The 23928-nt window shown below is 38.2% G+C and overlaps 1 protein-coding gene across 2 annotated transcripts in view; it reads right to left on the reverse strand.

The window, feature by feature from the left end:
- Positions 1–818, reverse strand: part of tnksa (tankyrase, TRF1-interacting ankyrin-related ADP-ribose polymerase a) — a 140133-nt gene extending 139315 nt beyond the window's left edge. For both annotated transcript variants that reach the window (XM_088628844.1, XM_088628843.1), the window contains exon 1: positions 276–818. In XM_088628844.1, the coding sequence (XP_088484970.1) occupies positions 276–777 (502 nt within the window). In that variant the 5' untranslated portion in view covers positions 778–818. The remainder of the gene's footprint in view (positions 1–275) is intronic.
- Positions 819–23928: the final 23110 nt, after the last annotated feature.

A 23928-nucleotide genomic window follows, 5' to 3' on the forward strand; every position in this document is an offset into this window, starting at 1 on the left:
CCACCGACCTCATCGAAAAAACGGAAGCAACTCTAATGTGCAAAGACACGAATTCCACAGCAGCTGCAGCCTCCCGGATGGAAGCGTGGATTTCCAGTTACTTTGATCCCCCCCCTCTTCTCTCGATTAGAGTTGTCGATCATCATCGCTTTAATCGTTTATTGCGGTGTTTCAACCACCCTCCAGGGCTGCCCTTACACATCCCAACTGCGACTGCAAATGCCAAGCGATAGAAAACAAATCAAACACACACACAAGCACAGCGAAATACTGACCGGCCGCGAAGTGAAGCGGGGTGGATTTTCTCCCGGCCATGTCCTTGGCGTTCACGTTCCCCGAGTCCACCAGCCTCTTGACCCGGGACACATCCCCGTTGCGGCAGGCCTCAAACAGCTCCCTAAACGCCCCCCCGCCGCCGCCGCCGCTACCTCCCGGACTTGCAGTGCCCGAGTCCGGGCTGGAGCCGCCGCTGCTGCTGCTGCTGCTGCTGCTGCCCCCGCCGGTGGTTGTCGTCGTGGAGCCGCCGCCGCCGCCGCCGCTGCTGCTAGCGGTACTGCTGCTGCTGCTAAGGGCCGGAGCGGGGAGATCGGGGGAGGCCGGCGTGATCTCCGCTTCCCCGCTGCTGTCCTGGTCGGCGCCAACCGGGATCGTGGCTGCAGCCCCTGCGGGTGCGGGAGCAAGAGGTGAACCTGGGGGAGTCGGGGAGAGAGAGGAGCTCCGCGGAGGGGACGACAGGCTCTGCTGCTGCTGATGAGACGAGCGACGAGACGCCGCCATTTTCACAACACAGGAGTCCCTCTGGCAACAAAAACAGCGCCGCTCACTTCCGGGAAACAGGCAAATGCGTGCTTCCGGACGTGGACAGCCAATGATCGCAGAAGCAAAACAACTTAACAAAGGACAGACGATCCCGTAGCGCAAATATATGCTGTACGGACTTTATTGGAGCCGGGGCAGAAGTGAAACTCAGTAGAAAATGAGTAGAATAACACGCATTATGTACATACATCGAAATAAAAGTACCCTTGAACACTACTGCAATTTATTTTGACAAATTAAAACTTTGCAACGGAGATAAACACAACAAATAATGTAAAAAAAAGTCAATTGGTACAAATGTTTCGCCTCGTTTTCTGCGCAAATAAACACACTTTGTTGAACAGTTAAAGCTATAGCATCCAAAATTCACAATTACCATATGTAATCCACAAATCTGCTTAGACAGCTCTTGATCGAACTCAGATTCCTGACATATTATGGTCTTCTTGAAATTTTCAATGTGTTCCTTCAAGGGATCCCTTCTAAAGGTGTTCTATGGTGTATTTTGAAATAAACACGACAGAGTGCAGCAGAATCACAGTAAAACATTAAACCCAGATGGATAATATTAAAATATTAAAAACCACATCCTTGTGGTACATGTACATCTTGGAACCCATGCAGTATTACTGGACAGATTTATCATGGTAATAAGAAAAACTGAGGTTTTAGTGGATAACAATTGAGGGGCAGCAATAGAGTACTAGCTGGAAGATTGTGGATTTGATTTTCTTATGTAGACTCTAAGTACCCCATATGAATGGACACAAGCATGGCTGGAGTTACTTGGGTTAGTGTCATATACAACAAAGTCATCTAATCTTAGTCCATTTAACACCACAAAATCTGTGATGAGCTCAAACCTGATGAGCCACAAGCCTCCAGGATAGCTTTTACCAACGGAGGATACAGAAATAGAAATGAGTATTTGCTAGTCTCTATGAGCCTGTCAACTCACCTGCACCCAGGAAAATCAAGGATCCAGTATATCATCTGCCCATGCTTCTACTTCCATACTCTACTGTGTGATTAACTGTAACAGATTCACAATCGGTTCTTTGTATTAACTTTTTTACCCAATTTTATCACTTGAACATCTACAATGCTAACTTACAGTATGTTTCTCCTGCATTTCTGGATTTTGCTGGTTGTCTTAAATTAGAAAGACCATCCATGGAGTCAGTCTTATTTTGCTCTTAATGTTGGGAAGGTCTTAATCAAAGCTCATCTCAGCATACTCCAACCTCCACCCCCACCTCCTCCTTCACTGTAGCATTTATTGTGGAAACCAAAATGTTTCTTAACTACTTTGGTCTCCTGTACATGACGACTAATTAACACATTTGCTTGTGGACTCTTTATAAAGCCATCTATCTTAAGATTAAAATAATGCAAAAATCTAATAATGTGTCAGCTTTATCCCTATGCAATTTACTTATCTATGTTTAATGAAAACCTGACACTGGAGATATTAAATAGAAACAAATGCTGCTAATTAATTTAATTGTGTTTTTTTTTTCACAAATGGCAACAATAAACATCACTCATTGTCATAGTAATTACTTCCAGTGCTCTTATTCCTCTTCTAAAATTCCTCTATTCTGTGCATATAATTAATATGTTTTGAAATGCACTCATACATAATTACATCATCTTGGTAAGGAACCAGGGAGTGTCAGCCATAAGCAACAAAAATACTGACATACTGTAGCATCTTCTTAAAAAACTGACATGAATTTAATCAACTGTTAATTGTAAACATAGCATCAATTATGACAAAAAAACATTTTGCAGCAGGTTGACTGACACAACATTGATAAGTTAATTTTGCTGATTAACAGTGGGTCACAGGCTACCAGTGTGTGTGACTGCTGCTGGAAAGAATTCAAGCTTAAAATCTTGACATGTTACATTGCCTGTGTAAATCCTGGTCAAGCATGGATCAGATCACTGGTCTCTGAGCTCTAAAATGGCACACATCATCCCAGTTCATCCCACTGATGCTCCATAGGGCTCAAGTTTTGGAAGCAGGACATTGTTGACACCACTGTCGCATACTCAGAGAATGCTGTTACACAAGCAACAGGAGGACTCACTTTGGCTGTCTGGAATGTTATCACAGCTGGATGAGTCCACAGGAGGAGCAACAAGCGATGCCCCAGAACTTCATCAGAGTAGTAGTGTGCAGTCCGGATGTGTTATAAGGGGATTGCTGTAGCGACCGGACACTCTTGCCCAGACCATCATATTTGGATGTTCCTGTTGATCGATCTGTTGTACACGGCGCTTGGCATGACACTCTGCATATCTCCACTACGTTCGCTGAAATCTATCAGGGGGGGCTACACAAAACCCTGATTCATCGTTACAGAGGATTTGGCATCACTGCCTTCATGTCCACATGAATTCATTTAGTCCAGCTTCCAACATATCGATTGCATGAAGGCATTGTTCCCTTGATAAAAGATCCTCTTAATATTGGTTCTTTTCTGTGGTTTTCTCTTTTGATTTTTTACAAGGTTTGACATTAAAACCACCTCATCACCTGTTTCCAATTGACTATCTCACTAATTAGGTGATTTAGTGATTATACAACCGTTGAAGTCACTTAAGTGTATTACAGTCTCAGAAGTATCAATTAGTCAAAATGATGGCAAGAACATTTAATAAATATCCAATATTTATATACTTTATTTTTCAAATAACATATTTGAAAATTAATAGAGTAATATGTTTGTTCTGATGCTCTGTACAAGAGTTTGTAATATTGATGATCCCTATAAAACCAATTGTTGGTTTTGCATCTAAGTCAGGTGTGTAAGAGAAACGTCAAAGAAAATGACTAAACTGAGTGAAAAAATAAAAAAACATTTACCTATCTTTGCAATACAAAGTGTAAACCAGTACCGAACAGGTCAATTTTTTTTTTACTTTCCATTGGTCTGTTAATTTAACCCATAAACAACATGCCGCCCATCTTTAAAATGAGACATTAAACTGAGGTCCTGACTCATTAAAGATCCCTGGGCATTTCTCAATAAGATTAGGGAGTTATTCGGTGTCCCGGGCCAAATTTCCCCCCTCTGCCTTTACCGTGGCCTCCAAATTGTATGATTGGCTTGCACTTGCCCTGGGATGGACTGGAGAGCCGTCCAGGTTGTCCAGGGTGTACCCTGCCTTGCATTTGTTGCTGTCACGATTGTAGTTCGTCCCCCTTAAGGGCGCTCCGGCCCTTTCACATTTGAGTTGATTTTGTGCACCTGCTCCCAGTTCCTGCCTCCCTACTTAAGCCAGACGCTCACTCTGTTCCAGGCTCTGCATTGGTTTCCAGTACCAGCCGAGTATGGGACCTGGAGCGCCTGGTCCTGTTCCCCCTTTTTCCCCCCGACCCTCCGCCGGATGGTATAAAGCGGTTTGGCGAATGACATGACATGAGATGACAACATGCCATTCAACTTAATCTATGTCTCCAATACACATGACACTACTGTCATTAAAGAAAGAAGCTCCATGCAGTCTTCTTTTTATTACCCAGAAGCCTCTTTTATCTGCTACTCTAAAATAAGCTGTGTTAACACAGGTCAATTTGGAAATAAAATAAGACATTTGCCTAATTCTGTGAAGCCCGATTCACTCAGCCCACACAGTTCACTGGGGCTCTCTGTGATGTGAAGAAAGCTGTGTGAGCTGAAAATCCATTATTTAACATTGCAGAACTACTGTTTGACTTGAACAGAGACTACGAATAGCATTGTTCAGATCAGGGAAAATAATACCTGTATTCATTCTAGTTTAATGTCTTGCCGTGACATCCGCTAAATCATTTTATGTAAAGCAAACAAAAAGAGAACCCCATTGGAATGTTAACACAGAGTACCTAGTTGTGGTAAATCCTAATATACAATATTTATAGGATAATCCTAACTGGCGTAAATTACACTACACAGTAGCAAATCACTTACCCTTTCAGATCTTCACATTTGTTTGACCAGAGCTCCATAAAGTCTTATACACTGGCTTTGAAAATAATTTAATTGTTGTTCATTTGGTTGTTTTTCTTATGATATAGAATTCATTGCATGTTCAGAAGTGTGCCCAATCTTACATTTGGTTCATTATCAGGCACTTTAAAATGTGATGTTCTGTTAGAGCAGAGCTATAAGCTATTAAAATAGATATTCATATGAAATGAATTATAAGAAATTTGTTTAAATTCAGCAGATTTTCTCTAAAGCAGGATAATGTGACAGAGATGGAAAAATTTAATTCTCCTGAGATAGTTTTGTTTGTTCATCCATACATTTTCTAACCACTTTATCCAATACAGGGTTGTTGGGTAGCCGAAGCCTATCTTTACAAGCAATAGGCGCAAGGCAGGATACACCCAGGACAGGACACCAGTCCGTTGCAGGACACACACATGCACACACTCACATCAATTTTTCCCTTTTCCAGGAAGCCAATTAACCCTACATGATCTTGGACTGTGGAAGGAAACTCATGCAAACATGGGAAAAACATAAAAACTCTATGCAGATAGCACCCCCGCCCCAGGGCTGCAAGGCAGCAATGCTAACCACAGCTCCACCATGTCATCTTTGTTCAAACTTGCTCTTTCAGAAAAGAGAGTTCTATATATTGTTCCAGCACCTTCATAGAAACTTGTCCTTTGTCTAGCAATGTAAAAGCAATAGAATCTTTTATCATATTGACACAGTCTATGAAATACTACTTCTGTGAGTATTTAGCAGCTACTTTTCCAGTTGGCTAGTTCTGCAGTAAAATTAGCTGAATAGAAACTGAAGATCCTTTCCACGTGATAAATCAGAGTTCCTAAGTAGTCATTATTTCAAAAATGCATTTTACATATGCAGCTGTATTCATTTATACAGCAATAATCCTCTGCAATTTCAGGACAAAGGCCTCTGGTTGCAGTTTTTTCATGCCACTATCAGTTCGATCACTCTTTTGCTCTGTTTTGCAGCATGCAAAAAGAAGAAAAAGAGAAAGGAAAATCATCTGGAGGCCTTTATTATCTTTCACAGCAGGCTGACTAAGAATATCCATCTCGATGACTCCGGGAATATTCCAAACTAATGAGATTGGAGGAACATGTATTAATGAAGGCTGCGCCGCATCTAAGCCTGCAGGCAACCTGTGATGGATGACGGCGGTTGAGCGAAGGCACCTAGAAAAACAAACTGGTGCTTGAAAATGAAATTGCGCCCAAAAACCAGGCACAAGTCCTGTCCAGATAAATACTGATGCAGAAGAACACGAAGGGGAAGGGAGTGACGTTTTCTGCATTTCCTGGAAAAATTGCATTTAAGCAGACAAAACAATGGTATGTTCACTCTGACAAAATCCATAATTTCCAAGGAGCTGCGAAGTAGACTCCATCCATTCTCCAGATACAGAAAACATTTCTACTGTCACACCTGGAGGCCATCCAACCCATGTAATGTTTGGTTTTTTTTTAATAGCCAATTGATCTGAGGATCTCATACAGCCATTTCTTAAAGGACGCCAGGAAATCAGCCTCAACGACATGGGTGGGAGTATCTTGCTCTATAATTCCCCAACCTGTTGGGTAAAGAACAGGCTGAGACTTGATACACTTGATTCACTGTTGAAATGTTGTATGTACTAAAGAAATTCTTAGTGTCTTTGAAGATTTTGAATACTAGAGGTGTCCTCATAGTCTTCCCTGTTCAATACATTTCAGTTCTTTCAGCCTGTGAATGTAGGAAATTCTTTTTAGTCCAGCTAGGTATACAACTGCTCTCCTTTGAACCTCTCTGAATGGCTGATTCCAGAGCAGTAATATCTTTCTTATATCTTAGAGACCAAAACTGTACACCGTATTTTTAATGGATCATACTAGTGCATTAGTACATTTTTAACATAACATCTCTAGATTTGATTTGTACACTTTTAATAAAACACCCTAATATTGTTTTTTCTTTTTTATTGCTTCTCCACAGAGTAATGGTAAATAAACCTGCTTGAGTTGTTGCTGTTTTTTTTATTCCATTATATACAGTACCTTGTTGACTGGAAGCAGTCAAGTAAATAAGAATTCAAATCACCCGTGTCTTCCACAAGACAGAGGAGTGACAAGTTGTGTCTTTTTTTATTTTCATCCCATTGACCTCCCTGCTCTTTTGATTTATTGCAACACGTTGACAAGCAACTGACATCTGCAAATCCAAAAGTAGACACAGAGGGAAGGTAGACTCAGCATCAAGCTACAAAATCTAATCTGACGTTTCTCTCCCAAGAATGTTAACATCTTTAAAATAAGAATTTACATATTTGTTAAAGTTATTCAAAATTACGTATTAACGTTCATTATAGGGCATTTCAACATGATAAAAAAACAAACTTTTCTATCATGTTCAAACTTTGTGTTAACCTCTCTTTCTTCATGTTTAGTAAAGACATGAAGAACTAAATTATCCTGAATGATCATGAATTTGTAACAGTAAGGACAACCCAGTTTTATCAAGTCAACATCCTGAAAGCACAGAGCAAAAAAAAATATCAGCTGCATCAGGCAACTAGTAAAAAATATCTGGGACCTGAAGATTTTTGTTTTCTAAGTCAATTATCTGGTCTTGTTTTAATATCACAGCAAAAAAGAATGCCAAGTTGTATGCTCACTGCTTAATGGCAAATTAGATGATTTAATTTATTATCAGCTAAAAGGCAATCTTCCTGCCCCTCCGTCTAGAGAATTAGCATTGACTGGGATTTCTTTTTGATGTTTTATTTTCTCTCAGCTTTATAATTCACACTGTGGTGACATTTTGGTGGAAAGACTTAGGCATGTTAAAATCAGTTTAGCAGAATAAAGGCTAAATAATTATGAAATTGCTGAAATTTTCATTTTCTTTTCAGACAAAAAAAATGGCGCAAACACTATTCAGAGGAATGAGAACTTCAGTACTTGTATATTTATTCCTTTACTTTCTTGTGAGTGGTCTGTCAATGCAAGTTCTGAAGCTGCTATCAGCAGTGTGACAGACAATTTCAGCTTCATTAACTTTTATCACCCCCACGCATTTTAATCCGGGGAGAAGCAGGCAGCTCACAAATTAAAGTGCAGGACAAAGTTGCAAAGGTAAAAATCTATCCTGTTAAATATGCACGAGTAAGGTTGTGGTCTTCTTGGTTTAAAAAGCAAAGCATTAAGGAAGATCAGCTGAGGAGAGTCCATAAAAATGTGACAATCTTATTACAGCTGTTGATGAATTGCCCTTTTTCAGAAATAATTATATAAATATTTCAAGGTATCTGTCATCCCTGCATTTTATTTGTTACATTTAGAATGTGTCACATATGACATAGAATGGATATCTAATACCTGATGTGACCTTTGTTGAACAGCTGAGAGCTGGCAGGCCACAGATTCCATGAGATGAATAAATTATTTTTACTGAACATAGTGCAACATATTGAAACATTATGCAGGTCTTCTCAGATCTGTTGCTTAAACATGTATGTGTTTAGTAAGCACATCACAAAGTACCGTGTATATTTCTTAAACCACTCTAAATTGTAAATTGTGTTAATTTGTGAACTAGCAATTTAACAAGATTGAACATTTGGATGTGAAGGACTCCAATTTTGTGCAGACAGCATGTGGCAATATGAAACAAGCTACCCACCCATTTTGATGAAGATGATACCCTGGTTTCTTATGCAAAACAGCTGGATGAGATTAATTAACTAACTACCAAATGGGTCAGATGTGCCAACTGTCAAGGATGTCGGAAGGGACAAACTGTGGAATGGCAGGTGAGCAAAAATAGACCCTATGCGTAGTGGCGAGACAGTGGTTAGCCCGGGCTCAGCTGTTCAGGAAATGCCATATACTGTAGAAACCTATGCCCTCAGGTAGTGGACGTGGGGCAACCTGGTGCTAGACAGGTTTTAGGACATCTGAACCTCAGTGCTGAGCGAGGAGCAGAGCAGATACAGGAAGTAAATAGGCTACACAACAAGACACACCAGAAAGACATGAATAATCACAGGGAACTAGGAACAGGAGAAAAGTAGAGCGCCCTCTAGGTGTACTGGGCATGACACCAACTGGCTTCCTGTCATTTCCTGTCATTTCCTGTCAGATTGCAGGATGCCAAAAATGTTTTTTTGACTTCTTCTTTCTTTGTATGTTCCTTTGATGTGTTAAAGTCTTGCCTGCTTTTAATGTATAAAAAGGAAAGTGTAACTTCAGTCCAGTGAGCATGTCTTGAGTGCTAGGGGAAACCCTTGATCTGTGATATGCTCCCCTTCAGCTGATTGAATTAAAGATCTCTGTTTGACAATCTCCTAACCTGAGTGAAGACTGAGTTTTCTTCAACACTATATATTTTATATATATATATTTGGTATCATTGTGATTCAAAAGGGGAGCACTATTGCATAGTGGTTAGCATTGTTGCCTTGCAGTGCTGGGGCCCTGGGTTCAATTCTTGGCCGTGGGTGTTCGTCCCACAGTCCAAAGACATACTGGTAGGTTAGCTGGTTTCTGGGAAAAATGGCCCTGGTGTTTGTGTGTGTGTTTGTGTCTTGTCATGGACTGGTGTGACATCCAGGGTGTATCCTGCTTTGTGTCCATTGCTTGTCTCACTGTATTGATTCAAGGAGATAGGAAAAGGAGGGCTGATTTACACAAACAGTATTGGTCTGTACCATAGGGTTCTGTTTTGTGCATTGTTTGCTATTTGCTTTTATGAGTTTTGTGGGTCTCAACTAGATGCCCAAGATCAGAGGACCTTTTGGTGGGCAGTGGCTCAAAAGGGGAGAAGGGGCACTTTCCGTGGCAGGATTTGTTACATTAGAGTATCTTACATTAGAGTCTCAGCCAGCAGCCATATCACCCTGCAACTCACAACTGGCAACCCACTGAAGCTAAGCAGGTGTGAGCCTGGTCAGTACCTGGATGGGAGACCTCCTGGGAAAAACTAAGGTTGCTGCTGGAAGAGGTGTTAGTGGGGCCAGCAGGGGGCGCTCACCCTGTGGTCCATGTGGGTCCTAATGCCCCAGTATAGTGATGGGGACACTATACTGTAAACAGGCGCCGTCCTTCGGATGAGACGTAAAACCGAGGTCCTGACTCTCTGTGGTCATTAAAAATCCCAGGGCTCTTCTCGAAAAGAGTAGGGGTGTACCCCGGTGTCCTGGCCAAATTTCCAATTGGCCCTTACTAATCATGGCCTCCTAATAATCCCCCTCTATGAATTGGCTACATTACTCTGCTCTCCTCCCCACTGATAGCTGATGTGTGGTGAGCGTTCTGGCGCACTATGGCTGCCGTCGCATCATCCAGGTGGATAATGCACATTGGTGGTGGTGGAGGGGAGTCCCCCATTACCTGTAAAGCGCTTTGAGTGGAGTGTCCAGAAAAGCGCTATATAAGTGTAAGCAATTATTATTATTATTATTATTATTATCTTGGGCCTGCTTGTATTTCTGTGTTTTTTAATTTTACAGAAAGTTTGGATGTGACTTAAGAGGCATTATAATATTCACAACCTTGGCATAAAACAGTTGTCCATAATTGCTGATTATGTTTGATTAACAGACAAGATATTACACCTCCTTTACTGAGCATATACAGTACTTTATTTTCCTGATATACTGTAACACATTTTAACAAGAGGACAGAACAAATAAAAGAATTACCATCTGCAGGTCCCTGCCCAAGATCCTACTGGACTAGAAGACTATCCTGGAGGTCACCAAAAACAGGGTAACGTTTTCCCCATGCTATAGAGTACCAATACTTTTTCAGGAGGAATCTGTTCTGACAGCAATTGTCGAACTGTTGATCTTGGTTTTACTACATTAAATCTACTGTAGCAGGTTTGTAATTGCTAGTATTCTTCCTTTTACTACCAAGGTGGCTTCCAAATCTTTGTGACTCATACATGATTTTCTGAAAAATAATCATAAAAATCTGAAAGATTAAATCTTTCACACACATATTTACAACATGCACCGTACTTATTATGGTTTTAACCTAAACAAGAGCTACCGAGATAATGTTGTGTATACAAAATTTAAAAGCTTCAAATCTGAGTTTATGTTTAACTGAAATTGTAAACACAAAAAATAAAAAGTATGTGAAAAATGTAAAAATTTCTATGCTTTTTTACGAAAAAACTTTACAAAACTTACAGTATCTATACACCCAGTACATGCTGGATTCACACTGCATTGATGCATTTCACACTGTGTCTGCATGCACATACAAAACACAGTGCCGTTGATGGCCAAAACAGACATCCTTATTTGCTTTCCAGATTGTAATGGACAGATCTCAGAGCATCACGCTCTTGGTGTCTGGAATCTTCTCAGCAAAAATGAATCAGTCCTATCAAACAAAATTCAAGTTAAAGCAATCTACTGCCAAGTGGATGCTGACACTAGCACCAAGTCCTCAGGCCATACGACATCAGCTTCACAGACAATTAGTTTTCTACCTACCAAGCAAAGGATTGATTTTTAAGATGCTGCTGCTGAAAACTGTGTGAACTGGACTCTCTTAATGGCTGCAGAACTGCACACTCAGTAAATCAACTTTATGGAATTCTAACATACATTCTTTATGTTTTTTTTTCTTTTTTAACTTCTGATCGCTTGCTAGTACAGTATTCTCTGCTCCTCAACTGTGTATGAGATTTTCACAGAAAATCAGAAACCAAAAACTACCAGTTAATTACCCAACTTTCAAATGTAGATGGAATATATTCTGTTTTCTCAGTGAAAGCTGAGAAATGTAACATGAAAGGTGCTATGAAGCATTTAGTAGCAAAATTGTGTTTTCAAATGTGACTCTAACATGATTACAGTGTGATGATCATGTTTTAATTATAGTTGATGCTATATAACTGTTTTATTTAACTTCCTCATTGCTAAAGGAAAATTACTAGACCCTTTTTAAAACTTTGCTTATGTTAAATTCCCAGCCTTTGCTAGAAATGTTGATTATTTTTGGTGTCTATTTATAAGGGATGAAGCAACTTATTTAATGGAGCAACAAAATGAAGATAATCTATCTAAATGTTTTTTTTTACCATTCCTGTGTGAAAACAGAAAAGTCTGGGCTTATGTATTAGCAAAAAAAAATGTTATGAGTCACTGGAGGTAAAATATCACAGTGGGAATTGTTTTCCCAATCTGATGGATCATAGACCTGGAATTCATTTTTATGAGATAAACTTTTTCAATATAAGCAACAGAAAGCCCTGTTCTAGAAACCAAAAGCTTTTCCATTTCTCAGGCTTTCCCATTAGCTTTATACATATACTGATAATAAAAATGCATCAGTCTGGGTTTTCCATCAGTAACTCCTTGGGCACATACACAATGTTATTTATTTTTTAAATGGTGAGCTGATAGGCATGTTGCTTGTTTGAGGAATGTTCTTTGAGATAGCAACATACTGAGCTCTGTGACTTCATACAGTAAATATGACAGACGCTTAGTGTCTGAGTTAAATTTGCCAAAAAATGCTATTTAAGGACATGTGTAATTATTCATTTAAAAATACATTATTTGAATTAACAGAAGAACAGAGAAACCCCCCACCATGCCTTGCTTCAGTAATATACGTTTCAGGTCAATAACAGTATGATTGAAGCCAAAATGCCTGTAAAAGACATTGAAAAAGAATGTAACGTTCTGCCTTAATAATCAGTGGACAAGTTCAGAGAACCCAGGAAAAAGACTCTGTAAGGAAGAAGCCACATCCTGTAATGTCCCTGCTTCTGACAGTGCGAGTGGAAGATAACGCATGTAAAGATATTGTGATGACCGTTATTCTGACTGTTGCTAATCACTGATCTACAGGATTAATGCTGATGTGGAGAGCACTATTGATGTTGATGGAAAAGAAGCTTACTGCTGAAGTTTTACAAAGACGTTACACCAACAAGGTTTTCCCTTCCTGCAAGCAAATCCAGAAGTGTTGATTTTCTACCAGGACAAATCATGACCAAAAAGGATAAAGTCTTGCCAGGGCCAGCTTGTTCTCCTGACCTGAATCCAATAGAACATCAACAGCTGCACAGTAGTGCCTGGTGGAACATCCCCCAGCTGTCATTCCAAAGGCTGGATTAAGTCGATGCATCAGCACTGGCAGGGTTGCGTTAATGCTCAGTGAGTGCTTACACGATATTAATCTTGTAGTGTCCTCATTTTGACACTGTGTCAAAAAGTATCATTTATCCATATTCTCTGATCTGCATATTTTCACATTTTCTATGATTTTGTATGACAAATATGTTTAAAATATTGGGTACAACCTAGTAGATCTGAGTGTCTCAGTTTCCTTTGTGCATCAATGCATACCGTGCCATGTTATTATTCACTTCACCACATAGTGTTAATAAAAACAATTCCCCAGGCCCTGCAGTCATGAGTGACATTCTGTTGACATGTTATTCTCCCATTCTTTTATAATTTGCAGCACTGATAGCATCAGATTGTGTCTGTATTGTGTTGAAAGTAGTGCATATACTAGAGATGCCTGTTTTTACAATGTAAATGTAACTTCCAAACAGTTTTGCCTCATTCTTGTGTACATGAAGTCATCTTAGACCGATTGTCATTCTTACTTGATCTATATCGCGTCTATTGACTTATTCTGGTCTAGAATATGTGCAATCATCCTGGGAAAAGAATCATCTGCAAATGATTGTCACGGGAGCTGGTCCTGTAGTGTGTATTTAGGACCCTATGCAGACAGTATAATCCAGAAGTGACTGGAAAAGGGCTACGGGGAAAACACGGAGAGGAATGGATGGCCCTCTAGAGGAGGGATGACGACCGTGACATTGATGAGACAGGGTACAGAATATCTTGTGCTCTACTTCCTTTACTTAATCTGCATATTGATGGCAAAATTGTGATTGGTATTAACTGTGTAGAACTCCATATTCTTAGGGTCACAGTCCTGCGTGTGTTAAAGCTACAGTACTATTTTACAGCTAGTTTAACAAAAAAAGAACTAATATAAATATGCTGGCGATTTTACTTCTTGACCAAATAATGAATTTACTTACATAGTAAAGAACAGAGTAGGCAAGAAAACACAGAGAACTTGGCCACTCCAGAGAGGAATTGCCCCTACTGAGTTGCATGAACATGTACAGGATTAATCTGCAATTTCTCATTGGGTATCTACAAGCTTTTCTGCGAGAGAGTTTCGTTCCTGTTTCTGTTCCAGACACTCTATATCTCTCTGCAGAAATCCAAGGTCAGCAGGCCTAAAAATGGCGAGCTGAACATGGTTTCATCTGGGAAAGAAACTTGCCAACAGAGACATGACCCCTGACTGCCCTCTACACCCACCCCCTCAGGCTATTTGGTCACCGTGGGAACCTGGCAGTGAAAGCTCCGGCCACTCATCATAATAACAAGCAAGAGACCATTTATAGCAAGTACTGCTTTAGAACAGGAAATACTGCAAAACAGCTGCAAGGGAACTGCCTTTTGTCATATGTCAGTTGACATATATTAATGGTACATAGGTACTGGATAAAAAAAAGCGTCAAAGAAAATGTTCAGCATCAGGGAGAACAGACAAGCCATATATTTTTCTTCCTGGTTTGGGAACATTTTTGAAGAAAATTGCCAGTCAAATGATTAACTCTTCAGCTGTCGCTAAAAGGAGACTAATACAAAAAATACCTCTATGTTCGAAAGGAATTGTATAAAATATTAATTTGTGTTGAAAATGAAACAACTTTATCAAAAGCACATCTAAGAAAAAGGGTGTATTTGAATCATACAGTATATTAGATTTTGAATTTATCTCTTTGTTTGAGATCAAAGTTGCAAATGCTCTAGACTTATTACATACAATTTTGCATGTCAGTCATCTGTCAGGTTTAAATACAATTAAAAGTTCTCCCCATCATTTTGATAGGTCAGAGCATGGATGCTAATATATGTGTTCAATACAGAAGGACTCTCCAAGCAAAATTATAAATGAATAATCATGACATGATATTATGTATAGAATTTATTTTGTACAATTATACACGCTTCAATACTTTTGAACTGATGGATTTCCTTCAGATATCGGTATAATTCAAAAGGATCACAGGTAAAGGGAAGGTCTTGGCCATCTATGTGGCAAATCAAAACCAATTTCAGAGCCTGTATACTGTATAAACTAAAATGCCACTATCATCTTCATCTGGCAAATAACTAAAAATTCATAGCACAATCAGGATTGTAGAATGGAATTATGTGAATATTACCTCCCCCTTCCTCTCCTTTTAATTTAAAGCCAATACCTTTTAAATAAAGCAGGAGTGCAGTCGATTAAATCTGCTAGGAGAAATTCCTTTAGTAAAGGAATTGATTGAGTGCCCCTGGGCTGTGGTATTCTGGGCATACAGATGAGTGCTGCTGGCCAAATGGCCAGGAGCAAGATAATCAACAGAATAGCAAGAATGAAAACAAAATTAAACTAGGCCTTGAGGAAAACTAGAAATCAGGCTATGCCTATTTCTCAAATTTGAAGCCCCTTGATTTGTCTCTTATTCGCAATGACTTCAAAGTGATGATTTTTTAAATATACTGTGTATATACTCTACTGTATGCACTGCCAGTCAAATTTATACATTTAATCACACTTCTGTAGAGTCTGATTATTAAAACACAGTTAAGCAATTTCTTTAAATCGTGGAAAACCACATGTCTCCAATTGGGAGCACTGTGAAAACAAAAAAGTTAGAATTAAATAGGAAATTCACTAAAAAGGGGGACTTGAATAAAAGGTGACCTAAAAACCTTGCATTTGTGTTTCAAAATGCAAGGTCACCAATATTTCTTACGCATAGAACAAAGTATGATTAATCAGCATTAACAAAAGATAGCTGTTCCCTGCAAACATCAAAAAGATTTATGCTCATTCCATGAAGCAGCATACAGTGATGAAAAGTCTTTAAGGTTTTAACTCTGTGTTGCATAAGAACATAAGAAAGCTTACAAACAAGATGATGTCATTCAGCACATCGAACCCATTTGGTAGTTAATTGATCCAAAGATCGCATCCTGCTGTTTCTTAAAAGAAGTCAGAGTATAAGCTTCATCAACATGGCTGAGCAGCTAATTCCATACTCCCACAATTTATGAGTTAATTCTGTAAATGTCTCCTGTTCTCAGTTTTAAATACACTTCCATGTTGTTTCCAATTATGTTCTCTCTTACAATGTGTCTTTAACACCAGCTGGTCCTTCCAGCTTTTTATTCACTGCAGAATTCTGATTACTTTTTTCTGATGAGTACAATTGCAAAATATCCTGTTTTGTACAGTTGTGTTAGGTTTTCACAGATGTTGCGTAGGTGGACAGCCAGGCAAGAAACATCCCTGGAAAAACACAAGAATGTAAGAATGCTTATGCTTAAGAATAGATGCATTTTGCCTTTTTGATTGCTAGTAGCTTATTGATTAGACAATCTCTTGAATGATCCCCAGTATATTGTCTTTAACATCATCAATGGGCAGCTTGTTCCATACTCCCACAATTCATTGTGTGTTCTGTTTTGAAAATGCATCCTATGGATTTTCATTTGCATCCTTATTAGGCCTAAAGCTGTCCTATGGGTGAATTTTGTCAATAACATTCAGGCTATTGAATATTTCTATCAGGTCTGTTCCTGAACTCAGAGATTCTGCTCCCTCGATCTGTCAGGGTAAGACATCCCTCTATTATTCTGCATTGAACTGGTTTTCGTAACAGTCCTTTTTGTAGCATGGCAACTAAAATGATATACAAAACATGAAATTAGGCCTTGCAAATGACCTTTATAACATTTGAACATAACTTCCCTTGATTTCAATTTTAAATTATTTACCACATGTCCAAGCATTTAATTGGATGTTTAGATCACATTCTCACAAGTAAAATGTGTTAGGTGTCAACCTTTCCAATGAACGTTTTTTGCTCCAATAGCCACAAGCCATAACAATCAGCTATATTGATTTAGATATTGAATGCATCACAGCATAAGTTGAGAAACACTTGCACAATGGCGTGCTGAATGGCTATATGATCTTCTATCCAAGCAGTACTGGGGACCAGGGGTAGTGGGTTTGGAACCCATCTAGGCCTCAGTGTAAAAGGTAAAACACAACAGGCTTTCTTATTTTTGCATATTCAAAGTTGCAGAGATTATGACTGAAAATCTAAAACCTTCAACCATTTTAGGTGACAGAGGCACAGTTGCCTTTTTCAGGCCCTGTACAGGATGTCTGTAATTTAGACATTTAAAACCCATGGACCTTAAAATATTTCTTAGCAGATGATCTTGGCATATGCAGTTATAATTATAAATAATAAACATATAAATTAATTAGAGTACATGCATTCTGCATGTATTTATCTAAATTATTAGAAATATTTAAATTGCTTTATTATTCACACTTGCCCGGATTTCGCACAAGTCCTGTTTTATGCCACCTAGTGGTGACATCAAAAAACACAAGCAAGCAGCCTCTGGAGAGCTTGACAGGGCTATTGTAGGAACATTGTCAATTTAGAGACAGGGCAGTTCAGTTACACTGGAGAGTAAATTGAGAGCAAAACACATGTTTCTGGATTGAACATATATAGAGTAGTTTAAGTTGCTGTTCCAAATTGCTGGTATAATGAGAACATCAGAAAGTTCACATCCTAAAGGAGTTCAGTTGACTCATCTAGCCCATGTGATTCCTAGTAGCTACTTGATCCAAGAATCTCGTTTAGCAGTTCATTGAAAGAAACCAGAACATTGGCTTCAACAACATGGCTATCCAACAATTCAGGTTCTTGAATATTTGTGTCAAGAATATCAATATTTGTGTCTAGAATATCAAAGATATTTGATATAATTAAAGAATATCAAAGATATTCTAGTTAGAGATCCCTATAAGGGCAGGAATTAACTTGGTTTTTCACTGATGATTCCAGAGAATCAATGTCCCTTTTGTTGCATGGCATCCTAAATTACATACAATATTTGAAATGAGGCCTAATTAATTCTTCTAAGGGCCTCATCCAGATGCTTCTTGTTAGAAATGAGAATACCAGCTTCAACAATATGGATGGCTAAGCAGTCTTGTTCCAAACATCCTCAGTGCTTTGTGTAAAGAAGTGTCTCTTGTTCTCAGTTTTAAATTCACTTCCAAGTAGTTTTCACCTGTGTACTTTGGTTCATGTAATAATATTAACGACCATCATTTATCAGGATGTTCACTTCCGTCACACCCTCTGCAGCCAGCGCTCCTTCTCTGTCCTGTCCCTAGTTTCCTGTGCTTTGCTCTCCTTCCGGTGTCTCTCCCTCTGGGGCTATATATTTCTGGGTCACTTATTCTGCTTCGCTCAGAATTGACGTTCGGATGTCCTGAGACCCGCCTAGCACCAGGTCGCCGCTCCGTCCGTGGCCTGAAGACATAGGTTTCTATACGGCACTCCAGAACTCTTTGCACTGCTGAGCCCGGGCTGACTCCCCGTTCCATGGCTTCACATAGGGTCTTTTTCACTCTCCAGCCTCTCCGCGGTTTGTCCCTTCCAACATCAATGACAATGACACATCATTGATTTGGATTGGTCATGAACATATAACTTTACCATTTACCAGTTCTGTATTATAGTAATTATTTAAATAATTTCAAAGGTTTTGGTATTTTAAATAATAAAGTAAAATAAAATGTTTGTTAGTATATGGTACTGACAAACATTTTGAAAACTTCCAGGCTTTTCTTCAGAAATGTAAAATGTATGAGTTTTGAGCTCCCTCCTATCTATCAACTATTCTTACAAAGAGTGAAAAACTCATTTTGTTCAGAAACCTGAACAAGAAAAAACAATAAAGATTATCATTGCTCAGAAAAAGGTTAAGAGTCTTTTTTATTACATTTCAAACTGCTGATATTTTTCAGGAGCTTAGAAAATTTACTATGAATTTTTTAATAGGAATTATATACAGTATACTGTATATTCCTTTTATAAAGCTCTAGGTGATATTTTTCTTAAACTTCTCTTAATAACAAAAACAACACCTCAGTATCTAGGTGTGATAAAAAAAGCCAGCGTCATTCAACACTTTCTCTCTTTACATCATGCCTCTGATTGATAGATCTCTATGCACAGCAACAGTTATGCTTCTAATTTACTTTATTTTTAGGTTTCATTTAGCAATTAATTTCTTTTTATCCCTGACTTTTCATAATAAAGGGGTGTTCACACAGTCATTACCATGTGGATTACTTGGTTATTAAAGATACCAAGGCACTTTTTAAATAAATGGAGTTGTTAAAGTCCCTACATTTCTTAGTCTTGGTTCTCAGATCTGGGAAAGGAGACCTCCAAAGAAAACGTGGTGCTGGTGGACATGTAGGAGCATTCTTCTTTCTGTGCCAGAAATTCCAAAACCAGTGGGCCATTTTGGTGACCAGGTACACTAAACTGTAAGAGGTGGTGTCCTTAGGATGATTATGATGTCCTTATAACATTAAAGATCCCATGGCATTTTTCAAAAGAGTGTGGGTATTGTCCCTGGTGTCCTAGTTAAATTTTGTTATGGGCTTGAACATTCTGAACAACCTAAGGCTTCCCCCTTAATTCACTTGGAGACTCTCATCCCCCGTACCTGTTCTGAAGTGGAGCTGATGATATAAAGACATAGGTGAAGAAAACAACTATAACTATAACTATAACTATAACTATAACTATAACTATAACTATAACAACTGCCAGGTATTTGCTAAAACAAATATTGCAAATACCTGGCAGATAACAGATTAGGACTACAATAGTGGGACATATAATTAAAAGAGCAGTTTAAATTAAGGGATGTTATTCTAAAATTGTACAATGCAGAACCAAGACAAAGTTTAGAATATGGCTTCCTTCACGAAATGATTGAATGAGGTACTCTGATCAATAAGTTACTATTATTGCCCAATGAGCTAGATGGGCCTCCTGTTGTGTGACCTTTCTTTTGTTCTAATGTGTCTGCGGGTGTCTTCCAAGAGACTTTTGAGGTGAGAGACGTCAGTCTAATCAAGTCAATAATAGTGATTAAGTAGTGTGGGTTTTTAATCGTGGTTATTCTGTAAAATTCTGTCAATTAATATTCTTCCTTTAAAGTTCAGGATTATTAAGTAATGAATCATAACAGTTGCGGTTCATAGATTTTATCAAGAAAAAATAAAAATAATAATAAATATTTATATGATAAATATTTCATGATTAATAAAGTGGTCAAATGCAACGATTTGTCATGTTTCAGAAGAAGCTCAGGATACATTTTTACACTACGTGGTAACATATTCCTAAAGTATTTATATCTCAGTACTGTCAGCCCTATTTTCACATAAGTAATTCAAATATTTTATGTAAGTAGTGCCAGTGGCTAAATATCAGTGAATTCTAATTAGATTAAATATTTCAAAACACCAGTCCACCAGTCCTTTGTCAAATTCAGTGGTTACAATGTTTTCTTAAAATTAGAATTTAAGCCTTGTGAGCTTCGACACCTTTCAAAGTTGTCATTTCTTTCACACAGTGAAGCTATATTTATTGGTTCTGTTCCTCAGATTATTTTAGTGTTAGACTTCAGTCAGATAATGCAATTATACTGTAATAATAATAATACAATCAGGGCCTATTATATTATTATATAACATGAGTTTACAAATCACATTTCACCCTATTTATATTCTAAACAGTCTTATATTCTACTGCTTTTTGTAAAGTTTATTAAAACTAGTTAATGCTCATTCTGAGTGGAAAGGATTTTTTGTGCAGCTGATGGCTCTTTATCCATTCTGTTCTCTGTAGCAGATGCACCCCTCAGCAACAGCTATGTGTCCATTTATTGCATTACAGGAAATTATTGGAACGTGGATATCTCTTAAAAGGCCTCAGGTAATCATTGCTTTAGCCCTGCTGCCTCAAAACCGGATAAGAAAACCAGATTAGCCCTCCTGGTAATCCCTTTAAATCGCTTGCTTTAACATGATGGTATACCGGCATAACTGGATAACTGGTCTTGTTCTGCTCTTTTAAATCTCAGGATGTCAGCTAATGACATGAGCCAGACTCTAACCCGTGATCACAGAGCTCAACCTTTGCAGGGATGAGCATCTTTACTGGTTACCCCACTGGCACTACTTTAAAGGAATTTACCATCAGATGATTGATTGGTTGGTTGGTTGATTGAGTGATTGGTTGATTGGTTGATTGGTTGAATGGTTGATTGGTTGATTGGTTGGTTGGTTGGTTAAATGGTTGGTTGGTTGATTGATTAATTGGTTAGTTGGAAGATGAGAATCCCTACCTTTTTCTTTTGCATTAAATCCATATCAAATGAGATGTTCTCAGTGCAAACCATTGATACAGGAAAAAAATCTCACATCTCTCTCTACCTTTTTATAATAATTATAAAATAGCATTACAGTAATTTTGTTTATTTGTCTCTCATTTGTTTTCCAATTACATGGAATCTTGAGGAGTTAATTCTTCAGTCATGTTAAACTTTATTAGTCCTTCTACTAATTTTTGTGATGTTACAGTGCTGTAATAACCCTTATTACGTACTGTACATTCTAAAAAACTCTAAAACTCAAACTCTAAAAAACACAGTTTCAACCAACATTAGCATCTAGAGCTGGAAAATCTAACATGTTTAAACAAGAGAGCCTGTACAATGTGCCGACAGATTATATAACTCGGCCTGTAAGATGATTCTGGGTGCAATTGCAATTTTGGAGGCAATTGCATCAGTGCAACCTGAAAATGAAAGGCAAGAGAGAGAATATTTAAAACATAGTTAAAAGAAGAATATTCAGAAATTCACCCGAAGAAAACTTTACTTAACCTATCTGTGGTCTATCTGTTTCTGTTGCTCTTGTTGCTCCTATTGCAGGTAAATTAAAAGTACCAGAATCTGTTAAGTGCTTTTCTATCATCGTAAAAGGAGAGAATTATCCAGATTAGTGAGACACTTATCCTTGAGTAACAAGCCATCTGAATGTTTAATTATTTTAGGAGAGAAAGTTATCTATGGAAAGGGGCATACAAGATCAATGGTTAGTAAACAAAATGAAATTATTTCCTGCTGCACCTCCCAGCACAAGAATTTTAGATTTGTCTTTTTTTTCTCTTTCATAAACCAGGCAGCCAACTTGAAAACAATTATTGAAAAAAACTGTTTTAAAAATCCTTATAATAGAAAATACGGATAGATATTTACTTACTAAGAATACTTACTGTTGCACTGATGCTGTTATACTAGTTTGGGCACGTATTTTACTTTTGGAAAAACATGAAAACTATGTTTTACATTTTAAAACAGGTGTATTGTAGAAGGGCTGAACGTGAACCACAGATAGCCAGTTGCTTTCCACGAGCTACTGAAATATATGAAACAACAAAACAAACAATATGTACGTTACCATAATGATACACAAGCGATCCCACTTAATGTCTTTTTAAAACGTTTCTGTTATAACTGACTGGCCAATGAAACTTCAAGATCACAGTGATTTATATCACTAGGTCTTCTAGGAATTATCACTAAGAATTCTAGTGACACTGAATGAGGGCTGTGTCAGAGGTTTTATGAAGTAAGTCTGTGTGAGTGAGAAACAAGGTCCAAATCCATGTGTCTAATAGCTAATAACTAGTGGAAGATGTGATATTTTCTTTTTCTTCTGCCCAGGCTAAGTCTCCTAGTGTTATAAATTAATACAAGCCCAGATTGCATTTTAAAATAAGTCAAGATGAGGAATCAACCTGGAGTAACTGTTTGCCCCAGCAAGGTGAAGGCCAACAGACTTCTTCTGAATCAACAGGGGCCGGATCACACAGGTGAAACGTGGAAGAAAGTGTACTGAAATCTGTTAATAGGAGGCATTGTTAACATAAACAGCTGTGGAAGTCTGGAACAAACAATTCAGCCTTTTGTTGTTGTTTGTGTTGGTACCCTGGTGACACTCGAGAAATTGCTGAATGACATCTTCACATCACTTATTTGAAGAAATCAATTATTTATGAATCCTGTGTGATAGATTTCATGTCTTGTTGTGTTGTTTTTTGGAGGCGGGAGGGGGGGGTGCAGTCCCTTCTGAGCTCCACATCACCACAATGCATCACTGTCTAATTCAAAGCACGAACACTGAACCACATAGGAGGAAAACATGAGCAGCCATCCATGTGAGTGCGACAGTTACATGAAGTGGCTTCATCTGTCACACAAGAACACCTTTCTGTTAGATCATTTGAGTTGGGAAATTGGTTTAGTTGAAAAGAATGCATTCCCAGGATAACACTCCCTAGAAAGAACTTAACATAAATCTTAAGATGACAAAATAAATTCTGCTCAGACTACTTAAGGTGTCCAGCTTGCTTTAAATTACTTTTATATATCAAGCATAATTATGCCGCAGCATATTTCAAAACGTTTTGATTTCGATATAAAGCTTTTATTTATAAAAAAGTTACCTTTATTCAGTGATGAAAGACACATGTGGTGGTACAGTATCTGCCTGTAGATGGCATCATATCCCATCATGAATATTAATAAGAGTAAAGATCACTTTTTCATAGAATAGCATTGAAGAATATTATGCAGTCTAGTCATTAAGCCATAAAGCCAGTATAAGACAAGTCCTTAAAGTACTCCAATAGGAAAATCAAAATATCAGGCAGGGTGAGAAAAATGCTTTTGCACAATCCATTTCTTTCTGAGGAAATTTGCCCATTTAAAGTTTTATATTACATCATGAATAATGTTACTCAGCTAGCGCTTGAAGGCACACATATGAATCATATCATACATATATTTCAGACTTGGAGCCCCCTTATAAGTTACCAAAATGTCAGCCAGCAAGTGAAAAGAAATGATTGAGTTAGATGAGAACTGAGCTGACAGTTTCCTGGTCCAAGATGACACATTTTACAACAAAGTAAAACCCATTACCTACTGAAATATTAATTTGGTTCTGGAGTAGATGAGACTTTCTAAAGGCTGAATCTGCCTACAATCAACGAATTTTGTATCACTTTAAAGTCTACTCCTCTAGTGTCTTTTTTGTATCTG

This window comes from Lepisosteus platostomus, chromosome 4, assembly GCF_059453375.1.
Source record: "Lepisosteus platostomus isolate fLepPlt1 chromosome 4, fLepPlt1.hap1, whole genome shotgun sequence".
NCBI lineage: Eukaryota > Metazoa > Chordata > Actinopteri > Semionotiformes > Lepisosteidae > Lepisosteus > Lepisosteus platostomus.